The sequence below is a fragment of the Eriocheir sinensis genome, chromosome 33 (assembly GCF_024679095.1).
Source record: "Eriocheir sinensis breed Jianghai 21 chromosome 33, ASM2467909v1, whole genome shotgun sequence".
Taxonomy (NCBI): domain Eukaryota; kingdom Metazoa; phylum Arthropoda; class Malacostraca; order Decapoda; family Varunidae; genus Eriocheir; species Eriocheir sinensis.
The window spans coordinates 6,356,437-6,373,221 of NC_066541.1; the positions used below are offsets into that span (position 1 = coordinate 6,356,437).

At 43.1% G+C, this 16,785-nt stretch overlaps 1 protein-coding gene across 1 annotated transcript in view; it reads left to right on the forward strand.

Moving 5' to 3' along the window:
- The window catches only part of LOC127006632 (venom allergen 5-like), a 124,900-nt gene that overhangs the window by 105,423 nt on the left and 2,692 nt on the right, over positions 1–16,785 (forward strand). The window contains exons 4-5 of the mRNA XM_050876755.1: positions 9,356–9,437; positions 10,857–11,035. Of these exons, the coding sequence (XP_050732712.1) occupies positions 9,356–9,437; positions 10,857–11,035 (261 nt within the window). The remainder of the gene's footprint in view (positions 1–9,355; positions 9,438–10,856; positions 11,036–16,785) is intronic.

Here is a 16,785-nt window from a genome sequence, read left to right on the forward strand (position 1 = left end):
AGAGAGAGAGAGAGAGAGAGAGAGAGAGAGAGAGAGAGAGAGAGAGAGAGAGAGAGAGAGAGAGAGAGAGAGAGTATTGCAATAGACACAATAGGAAAGAATAAAAATAAGAAAACAACGAGAAATAAGGAAAAAGCGAAGAAAGAAGAGAGGAAGATAGTCAGTTAGGAAGAAAAGAAGAAAAAGGAAAGGAAGGAAAGAAGAAAGGAAGCAAGGAAGGAAAGAATGAAGAAAGTATGGAAGAAGAGAGAAAATGTTATTAAGAAAAAACTAAGAAAGAAAAACTAAGACATTAAGGAAAGAAGAAAGGATAAGGCAATAAAAATCAACGAAGAAGGAATAGAAAAATAAAAAAAAATAAAAAAAGCAAAAAAGAAACAGGAACATAAAGAAAAACGAAATATTAAGAAAATAAAGAAAAAGGAGGAATAGAGAAAGAAAGAAAAGGAGATGGAAGAAAAGTAAAAGAAGAAGGTTAGGAAAAGAAAGAAGAAAAAACAAGAAATTAAGGAAAGAAGGGTGGATTGAAGGAAGAAGGGAAGGAAAGAAGGAATGAAAGAAGAGAGGGAGAAAGGAATTAAGGAAGGAAGGAAAAAAGATAATAAGGAAAGAAGAAAGGAAGCGAGAGAGAGAGAAAAAAATAAGGAAAGAATGGAGCAAGGAAGAAAAATAAAGGAAACGAGGAAACTAAGTAAAATAAAAATTATGAAAAAAGAAGAAAAAAAAATATGGAAGAAAGGTAAGAGAAAAGAAGACGAGAAAAAAAAGGGAGAAAGAGAGGAATCGAGGCAGGGAGCGAGGGAGGGTGGAAGGAAGGAAGGAAGGAAGAAAAGAAAGATAATAAGGAAAGAAAGAAGAAAAGTAGAAAGAAAAGAAAAAAAATAAGGAAAGAATGAGGAAGCGAGGAAGAAGGATGGGAAAAAGACGACAAGAACAAACGAAGGAAGGACGTAAGAAAAAAACAAGAGGTTGAGAAAAAAAGGAAAGAAGGAAGGAAGAAAAAAAAGATAATAAGTAAAGAAAGAAGAAAACTAAGAAGAAAAGAGGAAAGAATGAGGAAGCGAGGAAGAAGAATGAAAAAGGACGACAAAAAGAAACGAAGGAAGGACGTAAGAGAAAAACAAGGTGAGAAAAAAAGGAAGGAAGGAAGAAAAGAAATATAGTAAGTAAAGAAAAAAGAAAACTAGAAAGAAAAGAAAAAAATAAGGAAAGAATAAGGAAGCGAGGAAGAAGGATGAAAAAAGGACGACAAAAAGAAACGAAGGAAGGACATAAGAGAAAAACAAGAAGTTGAGAAAAAAAAGGAAGGGAGGAAGCCAGGCAGGGAGCGAGGAAGGGCAAACACAGGCCAGGTGAGGCAGGCCGAGGCACACACTGCTGCAGGTAATTACTGGCTGATGAGGGACGCCAAGGAAGGCAGGTAAACCCTTGTCTCGCTCCCCTGATGAACACACACCTGCCTCGCCCCCTCGCCGGCAACACTGGTGGTCTCTCTTTATCTCCTTCACTCCCAAGAAAGAGAAAGAGAGAGACCAACGCCGTCTTTCTTTCTCTCTCTTTATCTCTGTCTATCTATCTCATATTTATCTATCTATCTTATTAGCGTTTACATAAGCATCCATTTTTTATCTGACTGTACCCTACAGTATTGTATTGTATTTTCTTACAAGAGAAGAAAGCAAAGAGCAATCACACACAATAAAAAAAAAAGAAATCAAGCAGTAAAATGAAAAATCAATGTCTGTGTGTGTGTGTGTGTGTGTGTGTGTGTGTTAGGGTGTGCCATGTGTACCTTTGATTTACATGTACGTACCCACGCCCATGTGTTATTTTGCATTCTGGACACACACACACACACACACACACACACACACACACACACACACACACACACACACACACACACACACACACACACACACACACACACACACACACACACAGGTGCATACACGAGATAAGGATGCACACACACACAGGTACGCACGCACATGCACATATTAATTAACCAACAGGTAATTATGTGCGGCGATAATTTGACCCATACATGGCGAGGGCGTAGCCATTTCTCTCTCTCTCTCTCTCTCTCTCATTAGCTTAATATAATGGAAGATTCCACCTCTTATCATAAACTTCTTCTTTCTTATTTTCATATTTTCTTGTTTTTTCCCTCTTTTCCCAAGTTTCCTTTTTTTCTTCCATCTTTCTTTCCTTTCTCTTTTAAATCGAATGTTCAAAATAGTTCCTTCGTTATTTATCTTTTTCTTCTTCTTCATCAATGTTATTCGATGTCGTGGTAGTAGTAGTAGTAGTAGTAGTAGGCGCAACAATAGTAGTAAGATTGAACCGCCTCATCTGGAGAATCACAACCTTTAAGAAGAGTTAATGGATCTGATGAAAGAGCTAAAGGTGAGATGAGAAGGGAAGTGACCTAACCCAAGGGAAAGGTGAAGGCGAGAGGGAAGGAGGCAGAGAGGAGGGACTGAGAGAGAACAAGGGAAGGCGGTGAAGAGGTGAGGGAGAGAGGGTAAGAGAGCGAGTGTTAGAGAGGGAGATGAATCAGTGTGGGTGGAAGAGGAATGAGAGAGAGAGAGAGAGAGAGAGAGAGAGAGAGAGAGAGAGAGAGAGAGAGAGAGAGAGAGAGAGAGAGAGAGAGAGAGAGAGAGAGAGAGAGAGAGAGAGAGAGAGAGAGAGAGAGAGAGAGAGAGAGAGAGAGAGAGAGAGAGAGAGAGAGAGAGAGAGAGAGAGAGAGAGAGAGAGAGAGAGAGAGAGAGAGAGAGAGAGAGAGAGAGAGAGAGAGAGAGAGAGAGAGAGAGAGAGAGAGAGAGAGAGAGAGAGAGAGTGGAGGTGAGGTAGGTGTGGGCTCGTTAATGGCCAGGTAAGACACGCCAGGCATAGGTCGGCGCCTCTGATTAACATGATTCAGCAATGTTCTCCTTCACCTCACCTTTTCCATCCTCCTCCTCCTCCTCCTCCTCCTCCTCCTCCATTTCCTCTCCATCCTATTATCACATTTATCTCTTCCTACTGCCTTTTCTCCTCTTCCTCCTTCTCTCCCTCTCTCTATCATTTTTTCCCAGCCTATTGTCATTCCTCCTTCTCCTCCTCCTCCTTTTCCTTCATCTCTCCTTCCTTTCATCATTTTTTTCATGCCTTCTCCCTTTCCTCCTGCTCCTCCTCCTTCTCTCCCTCTTTCTATTATTACTTTTTTCCCCCTGCCTATCTTTCCTCCTCCCACTCCTCTTATTCCTCCTTGTCTCCTTCCTGTTATCACTGTTTTTCCCTGCCTACTGCCTTTCTTCCTATTGCTCTTGTCTCTCCCTCTTATCATTCTTTTCCTCCTCTTATTCCTTCTCTTCGTTTCCCTTCTCATTTCCTCATTCTCCCTCTCCGTTTGTTAATCCAACCTACCCAAACGAGTGTCATTAACCTAGGGACTTAAACCTCTACACCTGAGATTTAATTAAAACGTGAATGTGTATATGTTTCATCCCTTCACATCATCTCACTTATTACCATAATCCTCCCATACTTATAAGATTAACAGGACGCCTATTTCCATGTGAATCGCGTTATCTAGGCATTTTAATCCTCTTCGCCTGAGAAGCTAATTAACAGGCGTGTGTGTGCCTATGTCTTATCGCTTCTCTTCATTATATTCTTTCTTCGTTTCATTCACCTTCATCTATAAAGTGACTTGACGCCTGTTTCCGAGGGGCAGCTGATACTCAAGACCTTCAATTTTAAACCTCTAATGTTGATGAAATTAACGCCTTTGCCGGAGGAGAAAGGAATACAGAGGCGGAGTACTTTGTGGAAGGCTTCTTTATCCTGCCACCACACACACCGTAAGAGAGATGAAATTAGAACCTTTGCCGGAGGAGAAAGGAATACACCAACAAGAGTGAAATGGAGTACGTTGGGGAAGGCCACACACACAAAAAAATTAATGCTTGAGAGAAAATTAGAATCTTCGCCGAAGTAGAAAGGAGTACACTAACAACGGAGAAACATGGAAACATGGACTAGCAGGCAGCAGAAAGCCTGTTGGCTCATTACTAGGCTGCCTGCGTTCAGTGATTTAATCAATCCGTTTGCCACAGGAGTGGCTTGCAGGGAAGGATTAAAGCACTTGTGTACCTACTCTTGGGAACGTTCATTTCACTCCTGTTGCAGCAAAGTGGCGATCAATGCGTTTCTTGAAGGAGTTGATGGTCTCTGCGCTAACCACTTCTGCAGGAAGGCTGTTCCAGTGGCGAACAACTCTATTCGAGAAATAACTCCTGCCGATGTCGGTATTGCATCGCTTTGCTTGAATTGTTTTTCCGTTGTTTCTTGTTCTCAGGTTAGTTTGTAGCGTGAAGAGTTTGGAGTGATCAACGTTGCTGAGCTTGTTCAGGTACTTAAAGACTTGTATCATGTCTCCCCGCAGTCGTCTCTTTTCCAACGTGAAGAGGTTGAGTCGCTCGAGTCGTTCTTCATAGGGTTTCGTCCTCAGTGATGGTATCATCTTCGTGGCGCGGCGCTGTACTCTCTCAAGTAATTCAATGTCTTTCCTGTAATTAGGAGACCAGAATTGCACGGCGTATTCCAGGTGGGGCCTTACCAGCGAATTATACAAGGATAACATAATTCCAGCGTCTTGTATTCGAAGTTCCTCGCTATGAACCCGAGCATTGTATTGGCTTTCTTACAGGCGGACTTGCAGTGTTTTGTTTGTTTCAAGTCACTGCTGATGGTGACCCCGAGGTCTCTTTCCTCTTGCACAACATGTAGTGGTTCGCCACCCATGTGGTATATGTGGTTGCTGTTTCTGGATCCGATATGCATTACTTTACATTTGGTAGTGTTGAAGGACATCTGCCATTTTTCTGACCACCGAGTGATCTGGTCCAGGTCTCTCTGGATAATTTCGCAGTCTGACGTCGTGAGGGCCTTCACACCCACATTGGTTTAGTATGCAAATTTTGAAAGATTGTATTTTAATCATAGTTCTATGACGTAGATATATATGATGACAAGTATGGGTCACCGCACTGACCCCTGTGGCACTCCACTTGTGACCGGGAGCCACTCGGAGGCCTGTCCGTTGAGTACAACTCGTTGTTTTCTTTCAGTGAGCCAGTCTTTGATCCACGCTGTCAGATCGTCGCCTAATCCCGCCGACTTAAGTTTCTTGAGGAGTCTTTCATGTGGCACTTTGTCAAAGGCTTTCTGAAAGTCTAGATATATAACATCACTGGGGATATGATTATCCCAGTTTTCATAGATACCTTGGAAGAAGTCCAATAAATTGGTTAAGCATGAGCGCTTGTTCCTGAAACCGTGCTGAGCATCGGAAATGATGTTGTTGTCTTCAAGGAACCTAACGAGTTTGTCTCTGATGATCTTCTCGAGGATTTTTCCCGCCACTGAGGTCAAGCTGATTGGTCTGTAGTTTAGGGCCACACTTTTGTCTCCCTTTTTGTAGATCGGTGTTACGTTCGCTTGTTTCCAGTCTTTCGGGACTTTGTTTTGTTGTAGTGACAGATTGTAGATGGCGGTGAGTGGCTTGATGATTTGCTGCTTGAGTTCCTTGAGCAGCCTGGGTGACAAGTCGTCGGGTCCGGTAGACTTGTTTGTCTCGAGTTTGTCTAGGTACTTTTTCACATCCCGTTCGTCGATTGTACCAATTTCTAGGGAGTGATTCCCATCGGTGGGGAAGGGCTCTCGGGTACGGACTGGGTATTCTCGACCGTGAACACAGACGCGAAGTTCCTGTTTAGGATTTCGACCATTTGTCTACTGTCCTGTGTTAGTACGTCACTTTCATCTTTTAGGGACCGATATTGCTTTTTGTCTTCTTTTGGTTCTTATATACGTGAAGAACTTTTTCGGTTGGACTTGGCTTCGCTTGAAATTTGCTTTTCATAGTCACGTTTACTCTGGCGAATGAGTGTTCTGCAAGCTCTGAGGCTTTGATGGTACTGTTCGCGTGCCTCGTCAGTGCTGTTTTCCTTTAGCAAGTTGTATTTTCTTTTCTTCAAATTAATCGCCCGTCGAACTTGGGTAGTCATCCATGGTGTGCTTGTGGCATTATTTGTTCTCCTTGTCTTCATGGGAACAGTCGTTCTCTCTACCTCCAGGAGTTTGTTCTTAAAGCCGTTCCACGCGCCGTCCACCGGAGTGAGGTTCATGGGTTCCCAAGTTGTCTGGGTTAGCAGCTCACGAGCGAAGTTAAAATTGGCTTTTTTGTAGTCTGGAATCTTGGACATGTTTTCGGTGAGTTCATGGTCTGTTCTGATTTTTAGGCGAATTAGGTGATGGTCGCAACCATCCAGTTTTCGCCGACTTGACATTCACGTGTGAGATCTGAATCACTCACGAGTACTAGGTCTAATAAGTTATTTTCCTCGTCGGTTGGGTAACAATCTGAGTAAGAAAATTGTCCTCTAACATTTCGAGCAATCTGTTACCCTCCCGATCTCCAATCATCGTGGTCCAGTCAATGTTGGAACAGTTAAAGTCCCCGATAATGACTGACTGTTTGTTTTGTGTTATGGTGTGAATTTCCTCGTACAGCGCTTCGTCGTCCGCTGCTTGTTGCTTTGGAGGTCTGTAAACGGTTCCAATCGTTATTTTGCTGTGCTTGCTAGTCTCCAGTTCAACATATACAGTGTCATATTTCTCTGAGTCTTCTTTGGTTATTTCCACGGCAGGGTATTTGTTCTTGACGTAACAGATAACACCTCCTCCTTTCTTGTGAAGTCTGTTTTTGTAGAAGCTCTCGTATCCCGGAATTGAGAATTCGGTCACTAGGTGGTCAGAGGTGGCCCACGTTTCGGTGATGGCAATCACGTCCGGACTTTCTACGTCAACATAGGCAAGTAACTCATCCCGTTTGGGTATTAAGCTCCGCGCGTTGGTGTATAGGACAGAAATGTCCTTCTTGACTTCAACGCTTCGCGGCACAGTAGTCTGGTGTCTGCTTGTGTTCACTGTTGGGGGCCTTGGTGTGTAATGAGCGGTCCCTACTGGTTGGTTGTTTACGATACTTTGGTGCCCCTCCCGCGCTCGGAGTTTTTTGAGTACAAAAGTACCTCCTCGTTCAGCAACCTACCAAGCCGTGCTGAGCCAATCGCATTGAGGTGAAGACCATCAGGACGGAAAAGGTCGGGGATATCATAGAAATGATCCCACTGACTTGCGAACGAAACTTCCTCGTTCTGGCAGAGGTGCTTCAATCTGTTGTTGATGTTCGACGCCTTTCTGTGGAATCCTGTGAAGGCGTTGATTCTCGGAAGAATCCCGGAGACAATGATGTGGCTTGACTTTTCCTTGAAGCGGCGGATTACTCGTCGGTAGTCAGCTATAATTTCCTCCGTGGACATTGTTTGAACGTTGTTCGTGCCAGCGTGCAAAACAAAGAGTGTGTCCTGCTCCGTGCGGTCTGAGACGAGGTCTACCGCTTCTTCTATATCTTGTAGTTTTGCACCAGGAATACAGTAGCGTCTTCTGTTCTTGATACTTCGTCCACAGAACTCAGTCAGTTGTTCTCTAACAATGCTGTCACCCACCAGTTTTATGTTAACCTTGGTGTTGATTCTTGATCCGTTGAAGTGTGATCCGTCTTCACAGGAGACGGCTGGGAGGATGGTCTTCCGTCTACGCCTGCAAGCTAGGGGGGAGGAGGAGGAGGAGGAGGAGGAGGAGGAGGAGGAAGAAGGAGGTGAAGAGAAGGAAGAAGAAGAAGGAGAAGAAGCAGGAGAAGAAGAAGAAGAAGGAGATGATGATGATGATGATGCTGAGGAGGAGGAGGAGGAGGATGAGGAGGAAGAGGAGGAAGAGGAGGGGGAAGGGGGGGAGGAGGAGGAGGAGGAGGAGGAGGAGGAAGAATGAGAGGAAAAAGAAGATGAAGAAGGCGTAGAAGAAGCAGAGGAGGAGGAGGAGGGAGTGGAGGAGGAGGACGAGGGGGACGAGGAGATGGATGAGCGGGCAGCGGAGGTGGAAGCAGAAGAAGAAGAAGAAGAAGAAGAAGAAGAAGAAGAAGAAGAAGAAGAAGAAGAAGGAGAAGAAGAAGCAGAGGAGGAAGAGGAGGAGGAGAGGGAAGAGGAGGAGGAGGAGGAGGAGGGGGAGGGGGAGGGGGACGATGAGGAGGGGGGGGAGGAGGAGGAGGAGGACGTGGGGGACGAGAAGGAGATGGATGGGCACGCAGTGGAAGCGGTAACACAAGAAGAAGAAGAAGAAGAAGAAGAAGAAGAAGAAGAAGACCTCACCTTGCGGGCCATGGCTCTCGTCCGGACCCCTGGGACGGTGGAGGAGAGGGAGGAGGGAGATGAAGAAGGGGTGGGGGCCGTCGGAGTAAGAGAAGAGGAAGGCAAAGAAGAAGAGGAAGAGGAAGAAGAAGAAGAAGAGGAAGAAGCAGCGGGGGTGAGAGCGGGTAGAGGGGGACGTTGGTTCAACGCTTTAAGGCACTCGGTTAAACCCCTCTCTAAATCTGAGATCTTCTTTTCCATTTGACAGTGTCTACATGACTCCGCCCCCTTATCAAAATATTGTGGGGCGAAGCGTCCTTTGCACCCGGGGCATTTGCGTAGTGATGAAGCCATATCTTTTATTGTTATCTTTTGATATGTTTTGTTACCTTTTAACTTCAGAGAGAATGAGTGGCAGTAGGTCAGGTGGGAACGATTAACTCCCTCCTGTCTGGCTCGGGCAGGTGTTCTCTTTAGACTTCCCTCTAGGGGATTCACGCGGCCGGGTAGGGGAGGAAAAAAACAAAGGGTCTCCAGGGAATTTCGCCCCCCGCGCGGCTGGGTATACGCCGCGGCAGGAATGTACGGACCGAAACAATGAAAGAAAATCAGCCTGAAAACAAGGACCTCCTAGTACACTTCTTGGAAAATAATATGTAAATTATGTGTAGTAAGGTTAAGAAGGAGCTTAATACAGTTAGGAAGTGTATGTGCACCACAGTGTTGTGAGGAGGTGTAGGGGAGGGTGTGGACAGAAGGGATGAGCAAGTGTGCTAGGGAGAATGTGTTTAAGTAAAGTGAATATAACACTTAGCACTTAGCAGAGCAGGTCAGCGAAGCAGCAAAGCAGCAGCAGCAGCAATAGGAGAGCCTCAGGATATGCTGGAGAGCACAAAAGGAAAGCAGCAGTGGAATAATTTTGGTTGATTACTATTATTGTTATTATTATTATTATTATTATTATTATTATTATTATTATTATTATTATTATTATTATCATTAGTATTGTTATTGCTGTTATTATTATTTGTTATTATTGTTGTTGTTGTTGTTGTTGTTGTTGTTGTTATTCGTCTCTTCACCTGAGCTGTCTAATTAACAGGTATTCTTTCTCTTCACAGATGTGGGATGAGGAGCTGGCTGTTGTGGCGCAGAGATGGGCAGACCAATGTATGCCCGGGCACGACCGAGCCAGGGATGTGGGTACGTGTAGGGGGGAAATGTGTGGGAAAGTGTGTGTGTGTGTGTGTGTGTGTGTGTGTGTGTGTGTAAAGAGAGAGAGAGAGAGAGAGAGAGAGAGAGAGAGAGAGAGAGAGAGAGAGAGAGAGAGAGAGAGAGAGAGAGAGAGAGAGAGAGAGAGAGAGAGAGAGAGAGAGAGAGAGAGAAGACGGAGGTAAAATATAAGAAACAGAAAGGAAAGAAGAATAAGAAAAAGAAGGATAGATGGAAAAAAAAGAGAATGAAGGAAGGGAAATATGGACAAAGAGGGAGAGGGAGAGAGAGAAGAAAAGGAAGACAAACGTAAAATACAAAAGACGCAGAAAGGAAGGAGAAGAAAACTAAGAAAGAAAAAAAGGAAAGTGAAGGAAGGGAGAGAGAGAGAGAGAGAGAGAGAGAGAGAGAGAGAGAGAGAGAGAGAGAGTGGTCGGCATGAGTCATGAAGCCTTGTACTATTTTGTGTCCTGTCTATAATTACTTGAGGCAGGTCACAAGTTATCTCTCTCTCTCTCTCTCTCTCTCTCTCTCTCTCTCTCTCTCTCCTGGGGTGGCTTTTTTTGCGTTTTTTCTTCATTTCTTCGTTTTTCTCCTCCTCCTCCTCCTCCTCCTTCTCCTTTTCCTCTTTTCTTATTTTTTTCCTTTTCCTTCCACAATCTCTTCACATTCTCTGACCCTTCTCTTTCTCCTCCCTTTTCTCATTTATTTCCCGTTCCAGTCCCTCCTCTCCCCTTTTCCCCTTCTCTATATTTCCATACGTCCATTCCTTTCATTTATCTTTCCTCTCTTCCCTCCTCTTCCCTTCCCTTTGCTTCCCATTCCCTTTCCCTCCCCTTCTCGTTCCCCTTCCACTTTCCCTTGAGGTCTGACAAAGCACATTCCCTCACTCCACCTCGACTCCCTCCATTATTCCACAGTAGTTCCTTCCTCCTCCTCCTCCTCCTCCTCTCCTTAATCCTTAGCGTTATTCTTTACATCTTGTGCCAAAAATAATATTAAAATAATCGTCCTTCTGCGAAATACCACATATCTGTCCATACCACCACCACCACTAACACCATTACCACAATTCTCTCCTATAACCACCAACAACAACAATAACAATAACAATAACACAACCTATCACTACCCCACCACCACCAACACTACATTCAACCACAACCTTCCACTACCATATCCACCACTACCTCTCACCACTTCAACCTTAACCATTACAACCACCAAGCATCACAATTATTTACTATCACCAATCACCATTAACAACCATTCAGTACCAAAACCACCATCACCACCATTACCCTTCTCTATCACCACCATCATAATCCTTCTCAATCACCACCTCAATCACCAACCATTCACTACCACAACCCCCACCACCACCACCACCCACACCTCCCCTCCCCGCAGTTCGGTTCCGAGTGGGCCAGAACGTCGCCGCCACCTGGACGTATGAGGTCGACGAGGGCGACACACCCGACTTCCCGACGCAGGTGGAGGCGTGGTTCAACGAGGTGAACCAGCACGGCTTTGCGAAGGGAAGTGTCGATCCCTTCCGCTTCAGCAAAGCAACGGGTCACTACACGCAGGTAAGGGAAGCTACCTGGCTGACTACTATTATTATTATTATTATTATTATTATTATTATTATTATTATTATTATTATTATTGTTATTTTTATTGTTGGTAGTAGCAGTAGTAGTAGTAGTAGTAGTTGTAATTGTAGTAGTATTGTATGTGTGTTGTGTGTTTAAATATTCGTTGTTGCAGTAATAGTAGTTTTATTGGTTATAGTAGTGGTAGTGGTTATTGTTCTTTTGGTAGCAGCAGTAGAAGTTGTAGTAGTAGTAGTAGTAGTAGTAGTAGTAGTAGTAGTAGTAGTAGTAGTAGCTATTGTTGATTAAGCAACAATTGTAGAAGTAGTAGTAGTAGTAGTAGTAGTAGTAGTAGTAGTAGTAGTAGTAGTAGTAGTAGTAGTAGTAGTAGTAGCAGCAGTGGTAGTAGTAGTAGTAATTTTAGTAGCAGCAGAAGTTGTTGTATCTCATAATCACAAGCTCAAATTTTAAATCGACCGGAATTTGCAAAACTCTACGTGTCTTTCACTTAATGATTCAACATCCAGCCCTAATAATTCATCCGTAATTAATAGGTCAAGGGTGATTCATTAAGGCTTTTATCATGCATGGCTCGTTCGCGGCGGCTATCTTATGCTCATTGTTTTTTATGCTCATTAATATCTCTCCTCCTCGTCCTTTCACTCTCTATCTTTGTTATCAACTTTTAATGTGGGAAGAGTGATTGTTCGAGAGAGGAGTAAGAATGAGCAAGAAGGAGGCATGGAAGGAAGGATGAAGGGAAGAAAGGAAGGAAGGAAAGAAGGAGAGGATAAATGAAAGAAGGAAGGAATGTAAAGAAAGAAAGGAAGGAAAAAAGGAAAGAAGAGGAATGAATGAATAAAAGAAAGCAAGAAGGAAAGAAGGATGAAGGGAAGTAAGGAAGGATGGATGGGAAAAAGAAGAGAGAGAGAAGGGAAGGTAGTAAAGACAGAAGGAGAGAGGAAGGAAAAAAAAAAGAGTAGATAAGTGGAGAGAGAGAGAGAGAGAGAGAGAGAGAGAGAGAGAGAGAGAGAGAGAGAGAGAGAGAGAGAGAGAGAGAGAGAGAGAGAGAGAGACGCCCCATTAATGTTTTTTCTCTTTCTTCTTGCAGGTAAAGTGTGGAGCAGTGTTGCCAACTAAGACTAAGTACCTCGGGGTCACGCACACTCATCGCCCCTCTCCTTCCCTCTCTGTTCTTCCTTTCTTCCTCTGTTTTTTCCTCTTTTGCTCTCCATCAAATTCTCGTTAAGCGGTTTAAAGTGTAGATCTTTTTTTTTTCATTTAAATATTTGAATGTAATTTAAAATGTTGTTTGTTTACTGTAGATTTCATTCGTTAGTTTTATTTTTTGTGTTAATGCACGTAATTATGAGTTCCTATTTTTATGAGTAACTTTCTTTGTTCATGTGAAATCTTAATATTCTTCTTTCTTATTTCTTTATTTTCTATTGTCTTCTTTTTGTCTGTCTCTTTAAACCCAACTCTTCCATTTATATATTTCCTTTGTCGTCTTTCTGTTTTACTTCATAATCCACACCTGGGAGGGTTTCCTTAATCTTTTTTTCTTTCCTTCTTTCCTTTCTTCAGTTTTATAATATTGACACTCCTTCACCCACCGCATGTTACTCCTCCGTCCACGTCCCTTCAAACACATCCTCACACCTCTCGTCCTCTTCTTGTGTTCTGTCCTCTGTTTCCGTCTTTCCTCGTCTGTTATTTTCCTTATTTATAGCAGCCTTTTAGTGTAGCATCCTTGTCCTCTCTGTCTGCCTGTCTAATAACCTTTTCCTCCTCTTCCTGTTAACCACATCTTCCTCTTTCTATATTCTCTCCCTTTACAACAACAACAAGAAACACTCCCTTACCTATTTACCCCACCGCTGCCAGATTGTCGTACTCAGAGCATAGTATTTACCGGTTTCTGACGCCTAACTATTGCCAAGAAATATCAGGAATTAACTATTTTAACGATAATTATAAGTGAATCTCCTTATTGGGGTCCACGAGACAGTTTTTGGGTCGGAAGTCGGTAAATGTAAGAGGCTGAGTAAGACAATCTGGCAACGTTGAATTTTACCCTTTATCAACGTTGCCAGATTGTCGTACTCAGCGTCTTACATTCACCCATTTCCCACCCAAAAACTGTCTCCTCCACCTCAACAACTACATTCATTTATAATTGTAGATGAAATGGTTAATAAATGATCCCTTATTGCAGTAGTTAAGAGTAAAAAATAGGTAAATAGGATGTGGTGACTACGATAATCTGGCACCGTCGCCCTTGATTTGCCTCTCCCACTCTTCTCCAGCTTTCCTTATCATCCGCATCTCTGGCCTTTAAAACCTATAAGGAAGGGAAACTCTAATAAAAAGGCATCGAATTCCATATCCTTTCCCAACACTAATGAACAGGACACACTATAGAAGGTTTCGATCCTGTGTATTCTGCTTCGTAAATTCTCGATCCCACAAGCCCTGCCTGCGATCGCTTCCCAAGGTTTAGGAGCCGTAGGAAGCCCATTAGGGGATCTGAGGGCGTCTCCCGGTAAGTAGGACGTAAGTAGAGACTCTGAAGGACTCCTCGACATAAGCCTCTGATCTTACACGACGCTACGAGTACCTATACAAAAGCGAAACGGATCCGTCTTATCGCCTCCCGTCTGGCTTTTTTTTATTGCAACCTGATTAGCTTCTCAAAGTGCGCCTCCGATGGGACTGTACTAGACTCTCGCTTCATCTCTTTATATTTAGTTTGTTTTTTAATTGAATTGCGTTTTTATTTAGTTTCTCATTTGACTTGATTTTGTATTTAGACTTTCTGATTTAACTTGCGTTTTTATTTAGTTTCTCATTTGACTTGATTTTGTATTTAGACTGTTTCTGATTTGACCTGCGTTTTTATTTTGTTTCCTTATTTGATTTGCGTAAATATTTAGTTTCAGATTTGACTTGCATTTTTATTTAGTTTGTTTCGGATTCGGTTTGCGTATTTATTTATTTATTTATTTATTTATTTATTTATTTATTTTTTATTTATTTATTTATTATTATTTTTTTTTTTATTTGTTTATTTTTTTTTTTTACTTCCATCGCTCCTCTCGCTGACTATGACTGCTCCCGTTACGCTCACAAATTTAGCTTTACGAATATATTTTTAATGTGATTATCAATTGGCTTAGTTCTGCTGCTCCTGCTCGTGTTAATCTATTGACTCGCATTGATTTTCTTTTGTTATTCCTATAATGGCTTTCGTGATAGTTGTAATGTTACGTTAGTGTAGACTGTCTCGATATGATTGTGTTTCCCATTCACCCGCCTCCGATACATGCGATAATATTTTCGTCGTTGTCCGTCGGTTTGTTTGTCTCTGTATGTTATATCAAAACGGATCGATAAATGGTCTCCAAATTCACACGAGAACAACCTTAATGATAATAACAATACTTCGTGCTTATAGGAAAACGTAAACAACATGAATATAAACAAAAAAAGATAAATACAAAATAATGCCACGTTAATAGAGCAGCAACAATAATAAACAAATCAACACGTCTTTGGCCCACCCAGACGTGAGGTGGTGGTGGTGGTGGTGGTGGTGGAGGAGGGAGAGTAGACCCTCCACCCCCCGCCGGTAGGTCCTTCCTTCCACCCACCACCCCTCCCTCCTCCCTCCTCCTCAGACCACGACCTTGAGACTGACAAACCCGACACTCTCTCCGCCGCCACCTGACCCGTCCTCCTCCATGACCGGACCCGCAGGACCCGCTAGGACCCAGTAGGACCCCTCGCAACGGTACTGCAGGACTGGGGCACGTATTCAGGATTTAATGAACCCGTAGAATGATTGGTCTATGATCTTACTATAGTGGATTTTGGGGCTCCGATAAGATTATTCAAGATTCCTTTAGAGCCTTAGAATAATTTGACTGTGTTGCAGGAATCTGGGGACACGTATAATAGTTTGCAGGACTCCTCAAGAGCTACCTAAGGGCTTTGGACGCTGTAGGACTTTGGAGAACTTATAAGAGTATGTAGGACCCCTCAAGCACTATATAGGGCCTTTGTGACTTACTGTAGGACTCTGAGGCACAAATAAGAGTTTTCAGGACTTCCTAGGACCCTTTAAGTGCAATCTAAGACCTTGGGTAACCACTAGTTCCAGGGTATGAAGGATTAGGATCTAGGACCCCCTCACATCGGTACTGCAGAACTCTGGGGCATGTACTTGAGTAAGTAGGCCTACTTTGGATCCTAGATACGATTTTGTATGGGTTAAAAAAAATGCCGAATTTATTGTAGGACTTCTTGGATCCATTTAGGAGTATTATGTATCTGCAGGATTCACGGTAGTACTCACGAAGAGATGTACATGATTTGGTAGGATATGTTGACTTCTTGAAACTTGTTGAAATGAGAATATTGCGAGGTAAAATTAGGATTCGCAGCAACATGTGACGGAAGACCTGACACGGTAAAAACAAATAAATGAATGAGTAAACAAACGCAAAGAATGGAGTGAGTGTGGCATGATGACGAAAGAAATGTACTCGAAAGAAAAAGAAAATCTGAAATGGTCATGTTTTCAATCCATTTAGTTTATAGTTTGTTTAAGTTCATCATTATTGGTTTATTCCGTTGTCTTTTTACTCATTCGTTTGTTTCTTCCCGAGACTTGCCCTGAGACTCGACCTGCATGCTAGAGTTAAGTGCTTGTCCAGGGGTGTGCGCATGCCGACTGTCACTTGCTTATGAGATAGAAGATAGATCACCGCTTGTTTTATTTTACACATTTGTTTTGCTTTTTTATCTGTTGATGTTTTTATTAGTCAGTTTTCCAGGTATATAATCGTAAAATCACCTTTTTTTTAATGTTTGTTAATTTTTTCAGTCAGTTCTCCCATTGCACAATTTTCGAATCACTTGATTAACAATACCTGTCGGGTCAAACGTGAAGGTGTTTGCCGCTGACTTACTCTTGTAATTAAGGCGACGGTGAGTCTTGGGTGTTGCTTGAAAGACTTTTATATTCTCTGAAGCACATTAAGTACATTTGACAAAAAAAAAAAAAAACTTCCCAATCGGGCTTTTTTTTCTCCTTTTTGCCCCCCTTATGCTACCTTTTCATGTAAAACAAAAATCTAAATTGTGGATTGCATATATTTAACTAGTCTTCCATGATACCTGCGTCAGATAACGGGAATATATATTAGTGCTAGGGAAGGCTGTCCCCAAGAAACAAAGTCCCGTTAGAGAAAGCACCAACTTCTCTTCATATTTTAGCTCAAGCAAGTTCACGCAAGATTCACCTCGTTTTTTTTAAGTCAAAACATTACCTGAACTAATCTGAGTACTCTCCTCCCTCCCCACTCCCTTTTCTCATTCCCCCGTCCCCATCCCCTCACACCTGCCAATCTCACCTGGGATCGGCACTTTCCCGGTGCCGTCGCTGTCCCGGTACTGGTGGTTCGTTCCTGGTTCTGGATCATCCCGGTACCGTCGCTGTTCTGGCACTGGTTCCGGTACCGTCGCACGATCCCGGTACTGGTGCGTGGGCCTGGATCCCTTATCTCCCGGTACTGATGGGAATACTCTGGTACCGTCGCCCATCCCGGTACTGGACTCTGGATATCCCGGTACCGTCGCGTTCCCGGTATCGGTGGTTGGTCGTTGGTTGGATGCGTGGACACTCCGGCGCTTCAACTGGATTTCCTTGCATATTACCGGGACTCTGGGGACCGCATCCG